This window comes from Mauremys reevesii, linkage group 19 (assembly GCF_016161935.1).
Source record: "Mauremys reevesii isolate NIE-2019 linkage group 19, ASM1616193v1, whole genome shotgun sequence".
Lineage (NCBI taxonomy): Eukaryota > Metazoa > Chordata > Testudines > Geoemydidae > Mauremys > Mauremys reevesii.
The window spans coordinates 2362461-2387994 of NC_052641.1; the positions used below are offsets into that span (position 1 = coordinate 2362461).

Here is a 25534-nt window from a genome sequence, read left to right on the forward strand (position 1 = left end):
TCCTTTCCCAGCCCTGAAGAAGAGTGCTGTGTGGCTCGAAAGCTTATGTCTCACCAAGAGAAGTTGGTCCAATAAAAGATACTGCCTCCCCCACCTTGTCTCTCTAATATCCTGGGATCGACATGACTACAACTACACGGAACGTACGTTTCATAATAGCATTGTGCCAGTTACAGTTATCGTTAAGGATTTGTCAGCTTTTTGCTGGCTGCCCTCATGCTGCAATACTCATGGTCTTCTCTGGGGAGCCCCCCAACAATGAGTATGAGCCATAGTGTGTATCTGAGAGAGGCAAAAGAGTGAATGAGTCTCCTGGCCCTGTCTATGGTCCCTATCTTTGATATGCGCATTCTGGTGCACAGGCTGGGAAGCATCTAGGCAACGCTCCCAATGTGCTGGGAACTGAGGGTATAAAGGGAACTGGCCGCAGCAGCCCTTCTGAGTGCCAAAGGAGTGGCAGGATCTGAACACAGTTCATGGCTCTTAACTCTGCCCTATTGGCTCTCCCCCATTTCTCTGTTCCTTAGGGTGTTTGCTCTCTGTCCCACTTCTCTGAAGTCTCTTCTGATGAATTCCAGGAGTAGTGGAAGGAGGAGATTAGGGTAGCTCCCCTTTTTATTCTCTCAGATCCCAGCATGTGGGGAAAATGTGCATGTGCACATGGTCCTAATAGGAACTGCTGACTGTAACCCAAGCACGTCTCCCAAGACTGGGGCTCCATAAGGGTAGACATTTTGGAGAACCCTGTTACTATGGTAAGGATCTGTTTTTTCCCTGGCAACAGTCACTGAGAATTTCCATTTTTGTGGCTTTGTGTCTGATGTTTAATACGATTTCAGTGCTTTGTATTTCTTATTCCTGTGTGTGCATTTGAATAATATACATATACTTTGTGTTGTGTTTCAGATTGTGACCTGTCCTAGTACATCTTTCACTGACTTGGCAGAAATCGTGTCCAGAATTGAGCCAGTCAAAGCAGCTCTGGTAGATGGTGAGTTGGCTTGTCGAGACAGTTACATGACAGATTATACACTATTCTGGGTGAAGATTATTGCTACAATGTACATGGTGCCACCCACATGTTTGTCTCTCCCCAATAGCAATCAAAGGAATATTCACAAATCATCCCTGTATTCTTGTTTGCTCTCACTTGAGCTCTGTTCATTAAGTAGGAAATTATTCCTCACTATTATTAACCTCAGCTTGGGCATCCCATCCTGGAGGAATTTAGACTTTAGTGATGAGGAACATTATTCAGATGCTTCTTGGATTCATCTCAATCCACCTTCTTCTGCTCCACCATGCCTGGAGTCTACCCATTCCCCATAGGCAAGGCTTCTGAAACAAATCCTATTTATACTCTTTCAGTTGCGTTTCTTGTGAGCCTTTCAGGGATGTGAAGTGACATGCCCTGTACATGAAGTAGGTCTGCTCAGTGCCTTATTTTCTCCCTTTCCCCTCAGTGTTAATGTTTTGACAACGCCCCACTGCAGCCTCAGCCAGGCAGAAGCCAGCTTTCCCTCAAACCCTCCTCCCCACATTGTGGGGAAAGAGCTGAGTTGTAGATTGGGGCTTTGCTGATGTGACCACCCTAGTTGTCGTGTCTTCACCTTTTGGCTTGGTCATCTATAGCCTTGAGATGGGGAAGGAGGGTAGTTTGGAGGCCCAGTGCAGGGAACTTTTCCTGCTCTTATTAAAGCAGTGCTGAGTGACTCACTGGCTTTCATTTTATTTACCTTCCCTCCCTCCATTATTGTGAACATCAAGCACATTAGAGGCTTTTTCAAGCATTTCTTATTTCCCATTCCCTCTCTCCCTTAACCCAGCTCTCATGGGCAGTGCTGCATGCATGCTACCGAGGAACAAGTAATGGCTGCTCTGCTTCTGCACACAGTTGCGACGCTCCCAGCATCTAATGCAGTGGTTCTCAACCTGTCTGTCATTGTGGGCCGCAGGTTGAGAAGTTAGCAGCCCCTCCATCTATGACTCTGTTGAGATGTCCCTGCAGCTCTTTGACATGCTAATTCCCATCCCTGTGCCTAATGAAGAAAATATTAATCCAATATATTTAAACCGTCATTAAGAATAGGAACAAAAGATTCTGCATAACACGGTTACTAATGGCATGACTATTTAGACCAGTTGTGATTTAAATGTTTTATTGCAGCAACCTGATCCCCCAGTACACCTCTTGCTCGCCTGACTGGTAAGATTTGCCTTTAGATGAGAGAGCCAGTTAAATAGAGCGTTAGTATTAAGGTACCTTAAAAGTAGGTTTGACAAATTTTGTCCTAAGAGAGCTGTTCTGCTGTCAGTGCCATGCTCAGTAGCCATTGAGGTAGTTACTCATGCACAGAGCCCTGAGAAGGAAAATGCAGCTGCCAGGCTGCTGTGCTCAGGGATTCACACATGCACACTTTAAAGTGACGTTAATGAGTCTGACTTGTGTGTTCTTAAGGCTTCTGTTTCACCTATAACCAGCTCAGCGGGGCTCGGATGTTAAAAGGGCCAAAGGTCAATACAAGAGACATTGGGAGACCCAGTGTGCTTTAATCCAAGCTGTAACAGGACAAGTGAAAAATAGCACAGCTCAGTTCTAACTTCATTTGCCCCTGATGTCTTATTGCACCTTTAACACGGTTTTGTATGTTTATTTTCTTTGTAATAGCACTGGACGTATAGAAAAGAACCACTCTTCTCCACTGTAGATCACTGGTACAGAAGACAGCTTAAAAGGGTGTTGCTGTCCATTATGTCAATGTATATTGTCGGGGACACACAATATTACTGTAGCTGCATCATTGACTCTAGCAATATTTAAGCAATAAAATGGTGTGTAATCTTTTTACTGCACTAAAGACATTCTAAAAACCCTTAGGAAAAGTAATTATTGTGCATATGCAGCAGCCTCAGGATCTGGCTATTTTAAACAATAATTCAATATAAATATCTAAAAAGTACCAATCCACATAGGATTGTGGCAGACTGCCTGATTCCATGATGTACATCAAAGCTTGGAGAGTTATTGGCACACAAACAATCTAATCCACAGAACCTTATACCTTCACATCAGCTGTATCACCTGCAAAAATGGAGTTATAAAAGAGAAACAAAACCCACACAGAATTAGCAAGAATGGGCCTGTGCCTCCCAGAGCAACCATATGATCTTTTCACCATCGTCCTTGTCTTTCCCCACCTCTCCTGCTTCTCTATTATACTCACCTGTTGCCATGTATAATATTTGGATTGTTCACTCTTTGAGGCAGGGGCCACACCTTCCTGTTTGTTCTCAAGAGCATTGTTTCTGAGTCCTGTAGAACTACTGAATAATGAAAACCTTGGGGGGTTACCACATCAGAATAGCCTACTGCATGTGAACACATTCCAGTCTGCAGCAGTGGCTATTGCCATTTGTTTTATTTTGCGTCTTTCTGAACCAAGGTGATCGGAAGTGGGTAACACACCTCCCACAGTGGGCTCTCTTCCTGCTTATAGTCTCTGAGCGTTCTTTCAATACAAATATGCAATAACATTAGTGACCCCACTGCTATTGGAAACATTTGTTTAGAGAGCCATCTCAGGCTGTTTGTCCACTTTTAGCTCAAAGTAAGTTTTAACAATAAAGTTGTAAATCTCTGAAAATACTATCATCTGTGGTAAACTACAGGTGCAGTGAGTTTAATTCCAGCATTTCCTCACCAAGTTTATATCAAGGGTCTCCTTTTTAATCATAGCCATTATATTTAATTAAAGCTATAAATTACTCTCTGAACCACTACAGGAAAAAGTAATGGCCAAGTGTTTTTAATCCATTTTCTGCCAGCTTGTTATAGCCATTGTGTTAGAATAAAATGCTAAAGAACAGAATGTACTGTCATCGGCAGAATGCAGCAGATGCTATCGACTGTTCCAACGTGAGCAATACTTAAGTAATCAGCTAATTCATTTTAAGTACAAGACCTGTTCCTCAGAACCAAGCTGAAAAAGACTTTTCTTCTTCTTAATCATGTGACTCCTGTATGGCCCTTTGATACACAGTCCAGTGGTGTCTGTGTTTGCCATGACTGTTGGGTTTACAGGTGGGATTACTCTTACACTGCTGCATAGCAATCAGTATGCCATCCTTACAGGCTTTAGCATTTCTATTTGGGCAAAATTGGCCTTTGCTTATAAATAGACACTAGGCTAAACCTTTGAGTTATGTGGTCCCTCGCAGCAGCTGAGTATAAGCTGTTGCTCATCTGCTCTTTTACTTGAAATCTTTCTAATCATTAATTGTGTACATTTCACTTAAACCTACACCTCCTGTGAGAGGGTCAGTTTGACATTACTGATACTGGAGTTAGATCCCCATTGAAATCAGTAAGGCTCCGCATGGGCTCAGGGTTCAGTTTGCACAATGCTTATTACAAGGCTGAGGCCTAGAGCCTAACGAAGTCTCGGTTACGATGGTGGTGCTCTAGCACCATCACAGGAGGGAGCAGGAATTAGGGCAGAAATGCAAACCTTGTGGAAACTTAATAAACAGACAAGCCAAATGCCACGGGTGTTTTAAACCCAAGATAATCTGAGGTTACCTAGGTGGCTAATAGGAAGCAGGATTATACACACAGGCCCGCGCCGGGGACACTGAGATGTCTGCCCTGACAGCCCCCCATGGGAATGGGGGCCAATTGATTTAAAATGTGGAGAGTTAGGTTAGGGTTGTAGGGGTCAGCTAGGAGGATCCAGCAACTCCCATGTTTGAAGGTGTTCGTCCATCTCGCAGCATATGCCCCATACTTGGTATCTACACAGATAACTTTGTAGCTGTTAAGCGTCTGGGTGAAGCTGGTTTAACTGCTACTGGCACATCTGCTCCATCTCCCTGCCCACTCACTGCAAACCCACCAACGTTTCAGACATCAGAAAAGGATGGTTATTTTCCCAATCCCCCAAAAGCACGAGTGGTGATCTAGTGACACAAATAGAAACCCAGGTCTCTGCTTGCACTGTATATGTAGCCATGATGGATCTGTCTGATTACCATGTACGGCCCCCATCAGTGAGCTATTTGTGCACGTAACAAACAGGAATTTGTTTATCCTCCGAACCATCCTGTGAAGTGGAGCAGGATTTTACAGATGGGGAATTGAGCCACAGAGAGACCCAGTGACTTGTCCAAGGTCACAAGGGGAGGCAGGAGGAAGAGCTGGAAATAGAATCCAGCTCTCCTGAGTCCCAGCTGGCCTTGTGGGTAGAGCCCTGTGCTTCCTCTTAGCTGTGATGTGTTCAGGCAAGAAGCAGTAAACAGAAGGCTGGGGTGCCGGTGGACAAGAGTGGAATAGCACACTGGCATCATTACTTTGCTGAGACGTGTGATGGCCAGGGGCGGCTCCAGGCCCCAGCACGCCAAGCGCGTGCTTGGGGCGGCAAGCCGCGGGGGCCTTCGGCGGCTTGCCTGCGGGAGGTCTGCTGGTCCCGTGGCTTCTGGACCTCCCGCAGGCACGGCTGCGGGAGGTCCGCCGAAGCTGCGGGACCAGCAGACCTCCCGCAGGCACGCCGCCGAACGCAGCCTGCCTGGCTCAATTAAAAGTGATTGCTTGTTGTGTTTAGTTGTGATTATTGGCAGACTCCTTGCAAGCACTGCAGAAGGAACCAGTCTAAAGCAGGGCTTTTTAATAAACTCTGTGCAAGGTGGATCAATGCCCAACATGACCAACGTGAGCAGTTGAGATTTGTTTAATTTTGCTGCATATGCATCTTGTTTGATTTTTGAGGGAAAAGGTTGGGCATGAGAGCAGGAATAGCTCAAACCCATGTGACGATGATGCCATTGCTTTGCTGGTTTATTACCCCTGCTGGTTGGCAGTCAGAGCATTTCAGTTGCCGTGGCTTCAGAAGCTGCCACAGTCCAGAGAGTAGAGCTGCATGTGGCTTCACTATTTATTTACAAGGTAGGCGCTAGACAGTAGCTATGATGGATGTGTACAGTAATGCAAGTTCAGGGAGTTCACTGGAGCCCTTCTGATCAATATGCTGAAAGTATCAGAGTTCTTAAATAGAATGGTGAATTGATATGGGGCAGCACAAATGAGTCTGTAACAGTCTCTTGTTGTCTATCTTGTGACATATCTGGAGGTTATTTGAAAATTATTAAGTCTTCTAACATTATCCTGTTTCTAGGCTGGAGTATTGTCTAGCACTTAGAACACTGGGGTTTGTAGGGAGACTGTTGTGCCACTGGTCCCGCTGGGCCTCAGTTTCCCCATCTGTAGCTGATCAAACAGACCTATAGGCAAAAGTGAGGAAATTAAAATTTTTAGACTCAGTGTGGAGGCTACTTAAGCAACCCATAACAGAATACGAAAAGGCACACATACCTCTAAAGAAGAAAGGAAGCAGGAAAGCCGAGGTGGAGGGGAGTATGATCTAAATGGTTCCGTGATTTAACTTCAAGAGTTTATTCAAGCTAACCAGGGAATCCCTCAGAAAAAGGCACTCCAACTCTACTGATGCCAAGAGAAAGGAGCATAAACTCTGTTGGATGAAACACAAAGTCGAAATTAGAGGCTAAAAGGAAAGAGCAACTAGCCAAAGACAAAAATCAAATACGGGAGTGGTTCAAAATTTTGTGCACTTTGCAGAGAAGCAAAACAATTTCTTTGCATCAGTCTTCACCACTGAAGATATTGGGGAGACACTCCATGCCTGTGCTCTTCAGGTAATAAAAGAGGTAAACTAAAAGCAGCAGAGAGTCCTGTGGCACCTTATAGACTAACAGACGTTTTGGAGCATGAGCTTTCATGAGTGAATACCCACTTTGTCGGATGCCCAAAACATCTGTTAGTCTATAAGGTGCCACAGGGCTCTTCGCTGCTTTTACAGATCCATACTAACACGGCTACCCCTCTGATACTTGAGGTAAACTAAGCACTTCAAATTGAAGTTTCTGGAACAAACTGCTAAATTAAGGATAATCAAGTCCCCAGGACCAGATGGTATGTCCAAGAGTTCTACAAAAGTTTAAGATAAAAGGGACTGAACTGGTGACATAAATATGCAATCATTCAGTGGCTGTGATTCCAGATGGTAGCTAATGTCTTACCTAACTCTCTAACTGGCGCTAGGGATTATCCTGATAATGTCAGAACAGTGAGTCATACTGCAAAACCAGGAGCATGGGTTGAAACAACATTAAAATAGAAAGATAAAACACCCAGGTAATTGTGATATGATCAGAACAAGTCAGTATGGGTTTAATAGGGGAATATCACACCTCCCTAGTATATCAACAAAATAGTGAATATAATTTATTTATTTCAACTTTCAAAAAGCCTTTGACAAAGGCCCTTTTAAGAGGAAACTTCTGTAAGCTGGTGGTGATGGGAAGATCAGAGGCTGGCTAAGGGTATGTCTACACTAGGAAATTAGGTCTAATTTATAGAAGTCGATCTTTAGAAAGCAATTTTATACAGTCATAGAATCATAGACTATCAGGGTTGGAAGGGACCTCAAGAGGTCATCTAGTCCAACCCCCAATGGATTGTGTATGTCCCCACTAAGAGCAGTAGGTCAGCGGAGTGCGTCCTCAATAACGTGGCTAGTATCGACTCACAGAGTGGTGCACTATGGGTAACTATCCCACAGTTCCTGCAGTCTCTGCCACCCATTGGAATTCTGGGTTAAGCTCCCAATGCCTGATGGGGCAAAAACATTGTCATGGGTGGTTTGGGGTACATGTTGTCAGTCGCCCCTCCCTCTGTGAAAGCAATGGCAGACAATCGTTTAGCACCTTTTTTCTGTACAGACGCCATAGCACAGCAAGCATGGAGCCCGCTCAGCTCAGCTCACCATCACCACTACTGTTGTGTCCTGGGTGCTGCTGGCAGCAGATGGTGCAGTAGGTCTGCAAACCATCGTCATCCACCACTTCCGCTGCAACTCTGCTCTCCTGCTGTTGTAAATGAGCTCAGTCTCAATTGACTAAATGATGATTTCAATAAAGTAAATGAGCTCAATCATCCACCGCTTCCACGGCAACTCTGCTCTCCTGGTGCCATGAATCCACTTTGCAGGTCCTCTCGTCGTTCGGTATAAATATCTGTTCTTGTGGCATCCGTCATCATCCACCGTTTCCACTGCAACTCTGCTCTCCTGCAGATGCCATACCATGGTAAGCATGGAGCCCGCTCAGCTCACCGCTGCTGTTGTGAGCATCGTAAACACCTCACACATTATCCTGCGGTATGTGCAGAACCAGAGCCTGCAAAAGCAGGCAAGAAGGCGACGGCAGCGCGATTACGATAGTGATGAGAACATGGACACAGACTCCTCTCAAAGCACGGGACCTGGCAATTTGGACATCGTGGTGGTAATGGGGCAGGTTCATGCCGTGGAACACCAATTCTGTGACGAGAGTGATGAGGACATGGACACAGACTTCTCTCAAAGCACGGGCCCTGGCAATTTGGACATCGTGGTGGTAATGGGGCAGGTTCATGCCGTGGAACACCAATTCTGTGACGAGAGTGATGAGGACATGGACACAGACTTCTCTCAAAGCACGGGCCCTGGCAATTTGGACATTGGTAATGGGGCAGGTTCATGCCATGGAACACTGATTTCTGCAAGGGGTACTTTTCAATGGTGCCGCAAGCACTGGTGGATCACAAGGGATGTTTCACCGACATCAACATGGGATGGCCGGGAAAGGTACATGACACTCGCATCTTCAGGAACTCTGGTCTGTTTGAACAGCTTCAGGAAGGGACTTACTTCCCAGACCAGAAAATAACCATTGGGGATGTTGAAATGCCTGTAGTTCTCCTTGGGGACCCAGCCTATCCCTTAATGCCATGGCTCTTGAAGCCAGACACAGGCACCTGGACAGCAGGAAGGAGCTGTTCAACTACGGGCTGAGCAAGTGCAGAATGGTGGTAGAATGTGCATTTGGATGTTTAAAAGCGCGCTGGCGCAGTTTACTGACTCGGTTAGACCTCAGCAAAACCAGTATGCCAATTGTTATTGCTACTTGCTGTGTGCTCCACAATATCTGTGAGAGTAACGGGGAGACGTTTATGTTGGGGTGGGTGGTTGAGGCAAATCGCCTGGCCACTGATTACATGCAGCCAGACACCAGGGCGATTAGAAGAGCACAGCAGTGTGCGCTGCGCCTCAGAGAAGCTTTGAAAACCAGTTTCATGACTGGCCAGGCTACGGTTTGACAGTTCTGTTTGTTTCTCTTGATGAAAACCCACCCCCTTGGTTCACTCTACTTCCCTGTAAGCCAACCACCCTCCCCACTTCGATCACTGCTTGCAGGGGCAATAAAGTCATTATTGTTTCAAAATCATGCATTCTTTATTACTTCATCACACAAATAGGGGGATAACTGCCAAGGTAGCCTGGGAGGGGTTGGGGTGGAGGAGGGAAGGACAAGGCCACACTGCACTTCAAAACTTATTGAATGCCAGCCTTCTGTTGCTTGGGCAGTCCTCTGGGGTGGAGTGGTTGGGGGCCCGGAGGGCTCCCTCCCCCGTGTTCTTGGGCATCTGGGTGAGGAGGCAATGGAACTTGGGGAAGAGGGCGGGCGGTTACACAGGAGCTGCAGTGGCGGTCTGTGCTCCTGCTGCTTTTCTGCAGCTCCACCAGATGCCGTAGCATATCAGTTTGATCTCCCAGTAGCCTCAGCATTGCATCTTGCCTCCTCCCATCGTGCTGCCGCCACCTCTCATCTTGCTCGTCCCTCCTGTCCTCGCGTTCATTTTCTGCTTTCCTGGACTCTGACATTGTTTGCCTCCACGCATTCTGCTGAGCTCTTTCGGTGCGGGAGGACTGCATGAGCTCAGAGAACATTTCATCACGAGTGCATTTTTTTCACCTTCTTATCTGCGCTAGCATCTGGAGAGCGTTGGAGATGATATGGAGAGCGTTGAAACATTTGCAGCTGCGGGAGGGAAAAAAGGGAGAGTAGTATTTAAAAAGACACATTTTAGAGAACAATGGGTAGGTTCTTTCACGGTGAACCAAGCTGTTAACATTACATAGCACAGATGCTTTCAGTATAAGGTTGCATTTTACCTCTTATATTGAGGGCCTGCCAGTTTGGTGTGAGAGATCACACACGCAGGGCCGGGCAACAGAATTAACCTTCATAACATGTGGGAATGGTTTCAAACAGCAGCACCCTCCTTTCCCACACCAATGGGTTGGCCATTTAAAAGGAGGGGCTGCGGTTTTTGGGTTAACGTGCAGCACAAACCCAACTAACCCCCACACACACACCCAATTCTCTGGGATGATCACTTCACCCCTCCCCCTTCAACCTTCATAACATGTGGGAATGGTTTCAAACAGCAGCAGCCTCCTTTCCCATACCAAGCACCCGTTGGGTTGGCCATTTAAAAGGAGGGGCTGTACTGGCCGTGAATGCATCCCAAGTCTTCAGGGCAAATTAATCATTAAACATGCTTGATTTTAAACCATGCATTATATTTACAAAGGTGCACTCACCAGAGGTGCCTTCTCTGGCTTCATGGTCCGTGAGCTGCCTTGGGAGGGTTGGGAGGGTATTGGCTCCAGGGTGATAAACAGTTCCTGGCTGTCGGGGAGAATGGTTTCTCCACTTGCGTGCTGTGCGCTATCCTCACCCTCCTCCACCTCCTCATCTTCCCCATCCCCAAAATCCTCATCCCTGTTGCATGAGACTCCCCCTTTGCAGGTGTCCATGCACAGGGGTGGGGTAGTGGTAGGGCCCCCCCTAGAATTGCATGCAGCTCATCATAGAAGCGGCATGTCTGGGGCTCTGACCCGGAGCAGCCGTTTGCCTCTTTGGTTTTTTGATAGGCTTGCCTGAGCTCCTTAATTTTCACGCGGCACTGCTGCGGGTCCCTGTTGTAGCCTCTGTCCTTCATGCCCTTGGAGATTTTTTCAGATATTTTGGCATTTCATCTTTTGGAACTGAATTCAGATAGCATGGATTCATCTCCCCAAACAGCGATCAGATCCAGTACCTCCCATTCAGTCCATGCTGGAGCTCTTTTGTGATTTTGGGGCTGCATGGTCACCTGTGCTGATGAGCTCGCCACGCTGGCCAAACAGGAAATGAAATTCAAAAGTTCCTGGGGCTTTTGCTGTGTACCTGGCTAGTACATCTGAGTTGAGAGTGCTGTCCAGAGCGGTCACAGTGGAGCACTCTGTGATAGCTCCCGGAGGCCAATACCATCGAATTGCGTCCACACTACCCCAAATTCGACCCAGTGATGTCGATTTCAGCACTAATCCCCTCGTCAGGGAGGAGTACAGAAATCAATTTTAAGAGCCCTTTAAGTCAACAAAAATGGCTTTGTCGGGTGGATGGGTGCAGGGTTAAATCGATCTAATGCTGCTAAATTTGACCTAAACTCGAAGTGTAGACCAGGGCTAAGAGACAACAAACAAGGAACAGGAATACAGGCTCAATTTTCAACATTGTAAAAGAGGAACAGAGAGGTCCCAAGGCTTTGTCCTGCGAGCAGCACTGGCATTGCAAGGACTGGTGTTGGCAGAGGCACCTCTGCAACTGAACATGGACAGCACCTTTCATTGTACCTTGCTTTGCTCTGACCTCCCAAGATACAGATCTTCCCAGATCCTAACAGAGTCACACTGGAGAATGTATAAGCGGTGGGGCTCTTCCGCACTCAATCCATGGCATGATGCCAAAAGTAGATTGTGCAGATCTGCCAAACAAGATTGTCCCTTTTCTTGCATGTTTGCATGAATTAGTGGTATTACTGTTTGTGTGTATTAATCAGTGGTGATAATGTTTGTGTGCAGTGATCAGTGGGATTAATATGTCAACATTTTACATTATCATTAGATTGAAAGCGAAGGCCCCATTGAGATGAATGGGACATTTCACACCTCTTTAACCAGGCAATTTTAATGAAGTTACTAGCAGACATTGATACATCAGTTTACATCCAGGTTTTGAAGGTTATCTCTGCATCCAGGCAGGCTAGAGAACTGATACTTCTAAAATGACAGCTTGATTTGTGATCCCCAGGGAAAAGTAACTAGTTCATTGAGTTGCCATTAGTTGGCCAAACCTGACTCTCCTTCCTGGCTGAGTGCCCTGTAGCTCAGGATGTGGTTAGCAAATATTGTAATCCTCATGCAATGCCCTCTGTCCATTATTGGTGCCAACTAAAACCAATGATTCTCTTTTCCCTCCTATTCAGATGAATCTGACTATCAGACTGAATATGAAGAAGAAATTCTAGACAACCAGAAGGACGATTACGCTAATTTCCTAAGCAGCCAGGTGGAAGAGGATTCTGACTCTGTAAGAACTGTGCTCTAGACTAGCTCTGTGTGTCTTTTTGCCGGCCTTTAGTCTGACAAGATGGCAAAGCCAAATGTATTCCTGCAGACGTAGAGCCTTATCTAGGTTAGATGGTGGGATCACAATCTCGTGGGAAGGTGTGAGAAGGGGCAATTGAGAGAAGCAGCCTGTAAGACTGGTGCTGAAAGGAATCTGGTAGAAGAAAATCAGATGGTCTGTAGTGCAGTGCAGGTACTGAGTGCATTCCTAAGCCATGTTCCATCCCTCTCAGGCAGACTGTGTACAGCAGCTGCTCACAGAGCAGCCTATCCAAGCTATCTGATATTTTAGGTTACATGTAACCTACAACCCTGCAAAGCCAAACCTTTCAGTCTTTAGGGAAGATTGTTGGAAGGAACCAAGTCAGAAACAGGAGCTTTTGTGTGGCTGAAACTTGTCAGCATCCTTTAAAGGGTCCATAATTTAGCAGGGTGTTGACATCAGCTTTGTCCCTTCCTATACACATAGCCGGAAGAATGCATGTCTCATGGCCAGAGTTCACATACTGGCATTTAAATAGTTATAATCCATCTCTAATTTTATCGACCATGAAGTTTTTCTGACCTTCCATCTTGGAGCAAAGCATAAATGAGATCACACAGCTCCACTTAGGTAATGAAAAACTCTACAGCAAATCTGCATCACTGCTCTCTCTCTCTTACGGGGAGAGTCCTGGCCAATTTGAAAGAGCTACAAATGCCGGCTAATATTTGGAAAGAACAGTTCTTGGATGGGAGCATGTGAACAGGTTTGAGAACCTACACAAATAAGATACACAGGGAAGGACGTGAGGTGGCCTCAGTGTTTCCGAGTGGGATAGCAGCAGAGTGCGAGGGCTGTGTCGTAGATCCACACAGATTCATGTTCCTGGTTGTATTTAAAATCTTCATCAGCCAAGCTGATCCTTCTGAGACTGAAGTCTGATATGCAGAAGGCTTCTGGGGGAGGAAGTAGAGAGAGGAGTGTCTTTGTTTATCTAGAACAGTCTGGTAAATCATTTCAGATGAGATATCTCCTGCTGATGAGTATGTTTGTTTCCTCCTTCAGGATGAAGATGTACAGATAAGAAAACGCATCACCATCCCCAAACAAGAGAGCCGACCCAGCAGCACAGGGGAGCCCAGCTAATCACTAGGGGAGCCATCAGGACTTGTCTTTCATTTGATCACATAACTGTAGTTTCACTGCCAAGAGCCCTTTTTATAAAGAGATTGCCTAGTTGAGATGTTGCAGTTTCTCAAACCTCTCAGATCAGGATGGAGGGGCTATTTAACTGTCCTTAAAGTAGACCCACCATAATGAAGTACAAGAATTGCCAGCGCACTGCCCACATCTCCATGCCCAGTGAGATCCCATGCCCTGGAAATTTGCAATGACTTTGCTCCTTTTTCCAGGTGCCATTGTGGGTTGTGAGTCATTGATCTCTCTGGGGTTTGTATGACGAAAGGCTGTGCTGGGAGTTGTCTGTGATTAGAAGTGTGTTCAGATGCTGCTTTGACTGTCTGCCACCATGGGTTCTGTTTGCTGTTCTGGCCCAGAAGGCTCAAAAAAAAGAAAACATCCCTGGAAAGTATGGGCACTGCCACTGCTGCAAAGGGTAAATACATGAGCATTAGAGTGCAGGGGTGTTTGTCACAGGAGCCAGGCAGCCATGTTGTTAACTCAGCTCTGTATTTATTTTGCAACCGTGTAAGTGGGAGTATTGCTGTGATAGTAGGATAAAGGGTCTCTGTCTGCATTTCTCTTGAAGACTTAATGGGAAATCTAAATGCTACAAGTTAATTACTCTGAATGTTACTCATTTGCTTCAAATACTGTATAATCAAGCCATCTGCAGGAGCATGTAATGATGGTGCATTTAGTTGCTATTTGCCAGGCAGTTAGAGAGTAGCTACATAGCTGTAGCTACCTTGTGAAACAAAGTGGTAACTGCTGAAATGAAATGTCTGTACGTGGTTGTCAGTGGGTTACAAGATTCTGTCACTGATCAGTAACTGCTTTGTAGGGTGTGATAAAATGCCAGGCAGGTTATGTTGAGTCCATAAGAGTTCATGTTTTAAAGGCCTCATTGCCAGCATGCAAAACTTGCCCAACTTTTCAGGAGCTCCACAAAGGCTGCAGCCATCTAAAATGGAGCCGTCCAGGTTCCATCCCAGCATGGTACTCTCCGTCATGATCCCAGTGGAAGCTGTTAGAATGCTGAAGGTTTTTGGGAATGCACCAATAGCCCAAAGGTCTTAAGTCACTTCTGCTGAGATCAGAACCTCCCAAGGTGACACTTGTACTTTTGAAGACACCCTCAGTTTATAACCACAGCTGGAGTCCTTTTTATTTATGTATTTTAAAATAAAATTGCAGCAGAGAAATCGATGCTTGCTGTTGTCACTTACCAGAAGGCTACGGGAGATGTGGATGGCTGCACAGATCCAGTACACGTGGTCATTCACCCACGCATGGCCCTGCAACATCTAGAAAGTTGGGGCAGCATCCAGGATTGTTACAGATCCGGAGGGCAAGTTGCCTTTGAGCTTTGTACCTTCTCTCAAGGAGTTGCATACCTTCTAATGCTAGGCATTAGCCCTCAATGGATAGTGATCAATGGCTCGATGTCTAGCTGGCAGCCAGTATCAAGCGGAGTGCCCCAGGGGGCGGTCCTGGGGCCGGTTTTGTTCAACATCTTTATTAATGATCTGACTGATGGGATGAATTGCACCCTCAGCAAGTTCGCAAATGACACTAAGCTGGGGGGAGAGGTAGATACGCTGGAGGGTAGGGATAGGGTCCAGAGTGACCTAGACAAATTGAAGGATTGGGTCAAAAGAAATCTGATGAGGTTCAACAAGGACAAGTGCAGAGTCCTGCACTTAGGCAGGAAGAATCCCATGCACTGCTACAGGCTCGGGATCGACTGGCTAAGCATCAGTTCTGCAGAAAAGGACCTGGGGATTACAGTGGACGAGAAGCTGGATATGAGTCAGCAGTGTGCCCTTGTTGCCAAGAAGGCCAACGGCATTTTGGGCTGTATAAGTAGGGGCATTACCAGCAGACTGAGGTACATGATCATTCCCCTCTATTCGACATTGGTGAGGCCTCATCTGGAATATTGTGTCCAGTTTTGGTTCCCCCCACTACTGAAGGGATGTGGACAAATTGGAGAAAGTCCAGCAGAGGGCAACGAAAATGATTAGGGGCCTGGGGCACATGTATTTGAGGAGAGGCTGAGGGAACTGGGGTTATTTAGTCTGCAGAAGAGAAGAATGAGGGGAGATTTGATAGCAGCCTTCAACTACCTGAAGGAGGGTTCCAAAGAGGATGGATCCAGGCTGTTCTCAGTGGTGGCAGATGACAGAACAAGGAACAATGGTCTCAAGTTGCAGTGGGGGAGGTCTAGGTTGGATATTAGAAAAAACTATTTCACTAGGAGGGTGGTGAAACACTGGAATGAGTTACCTAGGGAGGTGCTGGAACCTCCATCCTAAGAGGTTTTTAAGGCCCGGCTTCACAAAGCCCTGGCTGGGATGATTTCGTTGGGGTCGGTCCTGCTTTGGGCAGGGGATTGGACTAGATGACTTCCTGAGGTCTCTCCCAACTCTAATATTATATGATTCTATTCTGTGATTCTAAGCCTAAACTTGTTAATGGTGAGAGTCCATGTGCATTTTATATAACAACCTGGTATATGGATTGTGCCAGCTCTTTTCCAGACCCAAAGTCCAGAGTATGGTCAAGGGACCAGAGGCCTAGCAAGTAGTGATTAGCTAAAAGAAGCAAAATAAACAAAAGATAACCTTGCTTTGCCAAAATAAGCCAAGTCAGCAAATTGCCAGGTATTGGAGCTAAAAACTATATAATTGTGTCTTATTCGGAGTTGCAGATTAAACAAAGAAGTCCTGTTTTGGTTGTTAGTTTCTTTTGTAGGGAGATGTTCTCACATATCCAACCTTGAGTTTATAAAAGGTTGGCACATGTCAGTATAAGATATGGCATCCTCTCACCTCCCTTTCCTAGGGACTAATGCCTGCCTTAAAACACAAAGGAGACAATCTTTATTGCCATATACTCTCACTGTTTCTTTGTTTTAACCCTTAGGAATGTATCTGCTGGACAATCAGAAAAGCTACTCCATTCCTATGAACCCCAAATCAGAATTCAACATATATATTTTATACTAATAACATTTTATCAAAGTATTAATTAAATGTTAACTTGCTAACTTGAGACCATGGGCAGAGATATTATGTAACCTGTTAACCATTGGCTAATGTGCTATCTTGTCTTGCTCCTAGACCTATCCTGAGGTGTGAAACTGCCTACCCTGTCACTTTCCCCTGCCCATGAAAAATCCATATATTCCATTGTAACCAATTGGTTGACAGTGTCTCTGAGTGTAATAAGCAAGGTAACACTCTGCCAGTGCTGTGTGTAATAAACTCCTATAATAATAGGAGATATACCTATCTCCTAGAACTGGAAGATGACCGCAAAAGGTCATTGAGTCCAGCCCCCTGTCTTCATTAGCAGGACCAAGTACTGATTTTTGCCCTAGATTCCTAGGTGGCCCCCTCAAGGATTGAACTCACAACCCTGGGTTTAGCAGGCCTATGCTCAAACCACTGAGCTATCCCTCCCCCCACCTTTACACAGTGTGAATTTATGTCCTTCAAATGGCCATTTTATATCCATTTTTTCTTGTGTCCACATTAGCGCTTATCTTAAATAACTCCTTTCCCTATCTGTATTTATCCCTCTGATGTATTTATAAAAAGCAATCATGTCTCCCTTTAGCCATCGTTTGGTGAGCCTAAACAAGCAAAGCTCTCTGAGTCTCCTCTCGCAAGGTAGGTTTTCCATTCCTCAGATCATCCAAGTAGCCCTTCTCTGCACCTGTTCCAGTTTTGAAATCATCTTGCTTAAACATGGGAGCCCAGAACTGCACACAGTATTCCAGATGAGGTCTCACCAGTGCCTTGTATAACGGTACTAATACTTCCCTGTCTGTATTGGAAATACCTCACCTAGGACTGCACTAGCCTTTTTCACAGCCACATCACATTGGTGGTTCATAGTCATCCTGTGATAAACTAATACACCCAGGTGTTTCCCCTCCGCCTGTAAGTCCCCAGTTTATAGCAAACATTCTTGTTGTTAGTTCCTAAGTGCGTGACCTTTCACTTTGCACTATTAAATTTCATCCCATTTCTATTACTCCAATTTTCAAGGTTCTCCAGATCTTCTTGTATGATATTCCAGTTCTCCTCCGTATTGGCAATACCTCCCAACTTTGTATCATTTGCAAATTTTATTAGCACACTCCCACTTTTTGTGTCAAGGCCATTAATAAAAATGTGAAATAAGATTGGGCCAAAGACCAATCCCTGAGAAATTCCATTAGTAACCTCCCTCCAGCCTGACAGTTCACCTTTTGGTATGATCCATTGTAGTCTTCCCTTTTACCAGTTCCATATCCACCTTTCAATTCTCATATTAATCCCCATCTCCATTTTAACTAATAATTTCCCAAGTGAAACTGTATCAAATGCCTTACTGAAATCCAGGTAGATTATATCTACTGCATATCCTTTGTCTAAAAGATCAGTTCTCTTCTCAAAGAAGGAGATCAGGTTGGTCTGGCATGATGTATCTTTTGTACAACCATGTTGTATTTTGTTCCATTTACTGTTCACTCCTGTCTTTTAACTAACAGGCCTGTAGTTTCCTGGATCACTTATTTTCCCTTTCTTGAAAATAGGAACTATGTTAGCAATTCTCCAGTCATAAGGTATGACCCCTGAGTTTACAGATTCATTAAAAATCCTTGCTATTGGCTTGCAATTTCATGTGCATTCTCTCCTAAACTTCTGTCAGAACAAAAAAACCACACACACCACACACATCCTCCCCCAAACTCCCTCTCAAGCTCCCCTGTTTTCAGCTCTGTTTGCTAGTCCTTTGTTGCTGCTCCTTACTGCTGTCTGTCTGTCTGGCTCCCTTCATAAACCTGCTGCCTAGGAAGCCTTGTTTCCAGTCAAGTTTCAGCTGTGATCAAAGCACCTGCTTTTCACAACCCACTGCTCCCTACCAGACATTTCAAACTGAACTCAAACACACACACTCCCAAGAGCTCACTCACTGCCCCTAATGGTCTTGCCTGCCTTCTTCTCCAACAGATTCCAACCCAAACTTCTCTGAGTTCAGCTCTGTTTGCTGGCTCCTGTGCCACTGCTCCTGGCTGCCAGTTGTTAAAAGTTATTGTCCGGTCATTGGTCTTCCATTGCATCTCCAAGGTCTTCCCATTCATGTGTGGGCAGTTCTTGGCTCATTCTTCCCAACTCAGAGACCTACATGACCAATTCCCGGCTATTATGCCCCTGTCCCAGAGAAAAAATAACCCCTTCAGTCCTACTAGGTCACAATGTAAAAATGATTGTGAAAATTAGGTTATCTATATTTTTCATTAAAATAATGCAGACATTTCCCACATTCTCCACAAAGTTTCACCTGGATGCTCTTTCTTTTTGCCTCATGTTTGCTGTTGTCAACAGCTCCAGTTGACTAGAGAATAAAACTAGTAAGTTCTTCATATGGACCCTTCTGAACAGGAGCTGTGGGAGCTCAGGTTGCGGTAGGTTCAGCTACCAGTGCTGTGAGTGGGTCATCCAAGCAACATGTTAATGGTACTACTGAGAAATGTCTCACAACAGGTGGTGCTGACTGTCCACTGACTGAACTCCATAACCATTCAGAGGTTAAGACTCCAGGACTAGCCACAGCAGTCAGTGTCTCCATGGCTCTGGTGAAAATTGTTAGGGTATCTACTGGGACTCTTGTAGTTGTGAGTTGTTTTGGGGTTAACTCACTTTGTGTGTTCATTTTAAATGTTCCCATGTATACATCTGTGACACTTCACCAGCTGCACCCTGGCAGTTTTCATTCTATTTAAACATCCCATATTCCAGTTCTCCTCCGTATTGGCAATACCTCACATTCTCCTCTTTTGACACTTTGCGCTTGTGAACGTGGAGCCTTTATCAGAGGAAATCATTCCTATAGCAACAGGCAGGCCACATTCGTAAACTTTAGTACCTCAGGTTAGTGGTCTTGTTTCCAGGGGTGCTGAGCCACCTGCAGCTCCACTGATCTCAGCAACACTGAAAATCAGGGTGCTCATTTAGATGTCCAACTTTTCTGTACCCAGGTTTGGAAATGATGGCTTTAGCCCAGTCTCACTGTTAACGAACTTGGGACTGAAACTTTCTCTACATGAATATTCATGCTGAACTCTGATTCTCTTGCAGTTGAACAGATTAACTTTCCAAAGAGCAGGTATCAGTGGAGTTGCTCATTTCCTGTGTCCAGAGATTTACCTTTTTAGAATAAAAACTTTGCAGTGTTTTTGAAATGGAGTTGGAGTTTGAAAGGGTTCCTTTTGTAAAGACAATTTACTATGTCCTTACTGGACTGTAGCTGTTTTGTATAGTACCATGCCTGTATCTGTTGAATGATGAAAAGCCTACTTGTTAAGCATAGAAAGAATGGACAATGAATGATACTCACATGCTCACGCACACTTAATTTATGCAGTACTGGCAGGTTGCTGATAACTGTATCTCTGACTAATGAAAGATAACAAAACTTTAATTGGGAAATAGGTCCATGCTAGTTTCTGCCTCCTATCAATTGTGTCTATGATGACAGGGTACAAAGGAGATAATGTCTCTTCACCATCCATTTATAGCTGGATTACAGAATAGAAGTGATAAAATTGCCAATGATGAACATTGACTGAACATCCTGCCAGACCATCTTAATGACCTACCTAAAGATCAATCCCTGCAGCGCTCGCTCTACAAAGAGACTACGTCCATTTGGGATTCACCAGGATGAGGATGAAGAGAAAGGTAGAACATGCTCCAAGGGCTGGAAGTTGAAGCTAGACAAATTCAAACTGGAATTAAGGTGTTAATATTTAACAGAGAAAGTAATTGCCCTTTGGAACAATTTACCAAGGGTTGAGGGGTATTCTCCGTCACAGATAAGTTTAAAATCAAGACTGGATGTTTTTCTAAAAGCTCTGCTCTAAGGGTATGTCTACACTACCCAACGGGTAGTGATCAATCTGTCAGGGATCGATGTATCGTGTCTCATCTAGATGCGATACATTGATCCCCAAACACGCTCCCCGTCGACTCTGGAACTCCACCAGGGTGAGAGGTGGAAGCGGAGTCAACGGGGTAGCAGAGGCTGTTGATCCTGCACCGCGAGGACATGAAGTAAGTCAATCTAAGTCGATCTAAGATACATCGACTTCAGCTACGCTATTCTTGTAGCTGAAGTTGCATAAGAACATAAGAACATAATAAAGGCCGTACCGGGTCAGACCAAAGGTCCATCTAGCCCAGTATCTGTCTACCGACAGTGGCCAATGCCAGGTGCCCCTGAGGGAGTGAACCTAACAGGCAATGATCAAGTGATCTCTCTCCTGCCATCCATCTCCATCCTCTGACGAACAGAGGCTAGGGACACCATTCTTACCCATCCTGGCTAATAGCCATTTATGGACTTAGCCACCATGAATTTATCCAGTCCCCTTTTAAACATTGTTATAGTCCTAGCCTTCACAACCTCCTCAGGTAAGGAGTTCCACAAGTTGACTGTGCGCTGCGTGAAGAACTTCCTTTTATTTGTTTTAAGCCTGCTGCCTATTAATTTCATTTGGTGACCCCTAGTTCTTGTATTATGGGAATAAGTAAATAACTTTTCCTTATCCACTTTCTCAACATCACTCATGATTTTATATACCTCTATCCTGTCCCCCCTTACTCTTCTCTTTTCCAAGCTGAAGAGTCCTAGCCTCTTTAATCTTTCCTCATATGGGACCCTCTCTAAACCCCTAATCATTTTAGTTGCTCTTTTCTGAACCTTTCTAGTGCTAGAATATCTTTTTGAGGTGAGGAGACCACATCTGTACACAGTATTCGAGATGTGGGCGTACCATGGATTTATATAAGGGCAATAATATATTCTCAGTCTTATTCTCTATCCCCTTTTAATGATTCCTAACATCCTGTTTGCTTTTTGACCACCTCTGCACACTGCGTGACATCTTCAGAGAACTATCCACGATAACTCCAAGATCTTTTTCTGACTCGTTGTAGCTAAATTAGCCCCATCATGTTGTATGTATAGTTGGGGTTATTTTTTCCAATGTGCATTACTTTACATTTATCCACATTAAATTTCATTTGCCATTTTGTTGCCCAATCACTTAGTTTTGTGAGATCTTTTTGAAGTTCTTCACAATCTGCTTTGGTCTTAACTATCTTGAGTAGTTTAGTATCATCTGCAAACTTTGCCACCTCACTGTTTACCCTTTCTCCAGATCATTTATGAATAAATTGAATAGGATTGGTCCTAGGACTGACACTTGGGGAACACCACTAGTTACCCCTCTACATTCTGAGAATTTAACATTAAATAATACCCATTGATCCCTGTCCTTTAACCAGTTCTCAATCCATGAAAGGAGCTTTCCTTTTATCCATTGACATCTTAATTTAAGTAAGAGCCTTTGGTGAGGGACCTTGTCAAAGTCTTTCTTGATATCTAATTACACTATGTCCACCGTATCACCCTTGTCCACATGTTTGTTGACCCCTTCAAAGAACTCTAATAGATTAGTAAGACACGATTTCCCTTTACAGAAACCATGTTGACTATTGCTCAAGAGTTTATGTTTTTCTATGTGTCTGACAATTTTATTCTTTACTATTGTTTCAACTAATTTGCCCGGTACCGACGTTAGACTTACCGGTCTGTAATTGCCGGGATCACCCCTAGAGCCCTTTTTAAATATTGGCGTTACATTAGCTAACTTCCAGTCATTGGGTACCGAAGCCGATTTAAAGGACAGGTTACAAACCTTAGTTAATAGTTCCGCAACTTCACATTTGAGTTCTTTCAGAACTCTTGGGTGAATGCCATCTGGTCCCGGTGACTTGTTAATGTTGAGTTTATCAATTAATTCCAAAACCTCCTCTAGTGATACTTCAATCTGTGACAGCTCCTCAGATTTGTCACCTACAAAAGCCAGCTCAGGTTTGGGAATCTCCCTAACATCTTCAGCCGTGAAGACTGAAGCAAAGAATCCATTTAGTTTCTCCGCAATGACTTTATCATCTTTAAGCGCTCCTTTTGTATTTTCATCGTCAAGGGGCCCCACTGGTTGTTTAGCAGGCTTCCTGCTTCTGATGTCCTTAAAAAACATTTTGTTATTACCTTTGGAGTTTTTGGCTAGCCGTTCTTCAAACTCCTCTTTGGCTTTTCTTATTACACTCTTGCACTTAAGTTGGCAGTGTTTGTGCTCCTTTCTATTTGCCTCACTAGGATTTGACTTCCACTTTTTAAAGGAAGTCTTTTTATCTCTCACTGCTTCTTTTACACGGTTGTTAAGCCACGGTGGCTCTTTTTTAGTTCTTTTACTGTTTTTCTTAATTTGGGGTACACATTGAAGTTGGGCCTCTATTATGGTGTCTTTAAAAAGTGCCCACGCAACTTGCAGGGATTTCACTTTAGTCACTGTACCTTTTAACTTTTGTCTAACTAACCCCCTCATTTTTGTATAGTTCCCCCTTTTGAAATTAAAGGCCACAGTGTTGGGCAGTTGAGATGTTCTTCCCACCACAGGGATGTTGAATGCTATTGTATTATAGTCACTATTTCCAAGCGGTCCTGCTATAGTTACCTCTTGGACCAGCTCCTGCGCTCCACTCAGGATTAAATCTAGAGTCGCCTCTCCCCTTGTGGGTTCCCGTACCAGCTGCTCCATGAAGCAGTCATTTAAAGTATCGAGAAATTTTATCTCTGCATTTTGTCCTGAAGTGAAATGTTCCCAGTCAATATGGGGATAATTGAAATCCCCCGCTATTATTGGGTTCTTAATTTTGATAGCCTCTCTAATTTCCCTTAGCATTTCATCATCACTATTACTGTCCTGGTCAGGTGGTCGATAATAGATCCCTAATGTTATATTTTTACTAGAGCATGAAATTTCTATCCATAGAGACTCTATGGAACCTGTGGATTCGCTTAAGATTTTTACTTCATTTGAATCTACACTTTCTTTAACATATAGTGCCACTCCTCCCCCTGCACGGCCTGTTCTGTCCTTCCGATATATTTTGGATCTATAACAATCCTTCTGATATATTTTGTAATCGTAAGAATTTCCCCCAAGAGGTTGGTTCCAGTTTTCTCTGGTCTGGAGCATTTACAATGGAATGGTCTGTTTCAATGTGTGTTATATTTTCAAAGCAACTGCTTTTTCATTTTGATGACTGCATAGTCAATTAACCAGTTTGACTGTCTGAACTTTTTAAAGCCTTTTTTAAAGCCTATTGGAAAGTTCATTCAAATCCTGCTGTCCTGTTCTTTCCTGTATCGAGCTGAAGCCACTAGCAAATGACCTGTACTGCAAACACTGTGGGCTGAATGTTCAAAGCACTGAGGAGCCAAAGTCCCAGTTTTGGGACCCCTGTGATGCACAAACCTCCTGCTGAAACCCTGCAGGCACCTGAACTGTGCAGTAAAAGTTCTGCAGAGCCTGTGTTTCTGGGCTGCCTCCCTGTGCGCCTCCAGATGCCTGTCTCCTGTCTGAGCCCCAGAGTAATTCCCAAAGCAGGAGAAGGCAGCTGTTTGGCTGTCTAATGCATAGGGAGGGCCCAATCCAGTAGGTGTGCTCTGAGGCTGCCTACTGGATCGGGCCCTAGTAGGTGAGTCCCAGGAGGAAGGTGGGTGGTGGCAGAGGAGCCCAGCAGTTAGGGAACTCACCTGGAGCTGGGAGACTCCCAGTTGAAGTCCCCCCTTCCCCTTAGGGGCAAGAAAGGATTTGAACCTGCCAGGGGAGTGCCCTAAGCTCTGGAATATTCTCGCTGGCTCCTGTTGAAGCTGCTGCACTGAGGATAGAGAGTGAAAAGGTCAATGGAGCAGGGGGACAGGATCCTGGGTCTCCCACACCCTGGGTGAGTGCTCTCAGCACCAGGCTGCAGGGTTCTCTCCTCACCTCCCCATCCCCCTCCAGAGAGAGGGAGAAACCTGGGAGGCTATGGGGATGGAAGGGCTTGGAGAAGGCAAGAGGGGTGTTTGGCAGGGACTGCTGCCGGCCCAGGGAGTTGGAGAGAGAGAGAACAGGAGGAGTTGTGGGGGGAGTGGGAGTAGAAAATGAGCAAATGTGGTGGGGATGCAGGGCCCGTCCTTATTCTCACCTTGTACGTGATGTGCTAGAGCCCAGGGAGCCAGTGAAGAGGCCCATGTGCAGGGCAGGGGGTTGCAGTGGGATGAAGCAGCAGGCGGCGAAGTTAACGTTAACGGGAGGGTTCTGGACAGACGGATGGACGGGATGGGAGATGGTGACCGTGGCCTGGTGAAAGGCATTTGTGGCAGTGATGGGAAGGAGCAGCAGACATGGTGGTGGCTGAAGGAGAGCACTAGTGAGAACCAGGATGGGATTAGTAAGACTCTGGGAGCTGATACAAGGGGTCGCCTGGGGGGAAGAGCTCTTTCATGGAGAGAGTCGTGTGTGAGTCGGGGCAAGCGTCAGGCCCTTTCTCTTTTGCTCTTATCTCTGCCTTGGCTCTGGCAGGTTTGCGAGGGGGCGTTTGAAGTTGTGCCCTGGCTCTTCTGGGAGCCCCAGAATTGTGCACATGCAGACTAGCAACGAGAACACTGAGCCCTATCCTCTAATCAGCAGGTGGTTATGTTTTATAGTGCACTGGCTGCCTGTCCAGTGTAATATCTGTAATTTCCATCACTCCAGTACCCAGCAGGCGAAGGACCTGACTGAATTCCTTATTACCACTAGTTCACGCTCATGTCATTATGCTGAAGTTTTACTTTGTGTTACATACACCTGGCCCAGACGCCAGTACCCTGCATGGCTGAATTGCTTGTACTCCATCCCAGAATCAACAGACATCACTACATAGGTTATAATTTCTCTCATTAGTTTGCAGTTAGAACTCTTGGATGCTTTTTGAGGATTGCTACATGTAGCAGAGTAGCTATCCATATCTTTGAAGACCTAATTCGGAGGGTGGGGCAGTGGTTAGAGCACTAGCCTAGGACTGGAAGGAACAGCATTCAAGGCCCTTAGCCTCTGGGGGGAAACTGGGCATAATAGCTCAGCCCAGCC

At 45.2% G+C, this 25534-nt stretch overlaps 1 protein-coding gene and 1 long non-coding RNA gene across 9 annotated transcripts in view; one reads left to right on the forward strand and one right to left on the reverse strand.

The window, feature by feature from the left end:
- Nucleotides 1–14705, forward strand: part of PNPLA7 (patatin like phospholipase domain containing 7) — a 363329-nt gene extending 348624 nt beyond the window's left edge. For all 8 annotated transcript variants that reach the window (XM_039506224.1, XM_039506218.1, XM_039506223.1 and 5 more), the window contains 3 exons: nt 907–991; nt 12206–12309; nt 13396–14705. In XM_039506224.1, the coding sequence (XP_039362158.1) occupies nt 907–991; nt 12206–12309; nt 13396–13476 (270 nt within the window). In that variant the 3' untranslated portion in view covers nt 13477–14705. The remainder of the gene's footprint in view (nt 1–906; nt 992–12205; nt 12310–13395) is intronic.
- LOC120386686 lies at nt 5984–20253 on the reverse strand. The gene is made up of 3 exons (XR_005589863.1): nt 20165–20253; nt 6365–6521; nt 5984–6273 (listed from the first exon to the last, which is right to left on the reverse strand). It is a non-coding gene; the product is annotated as an uncharacterized LOC120386686 (long non-coding RNA).
- Nucleotides 20254–25534: the final 5281 nt, after the last annotated feature.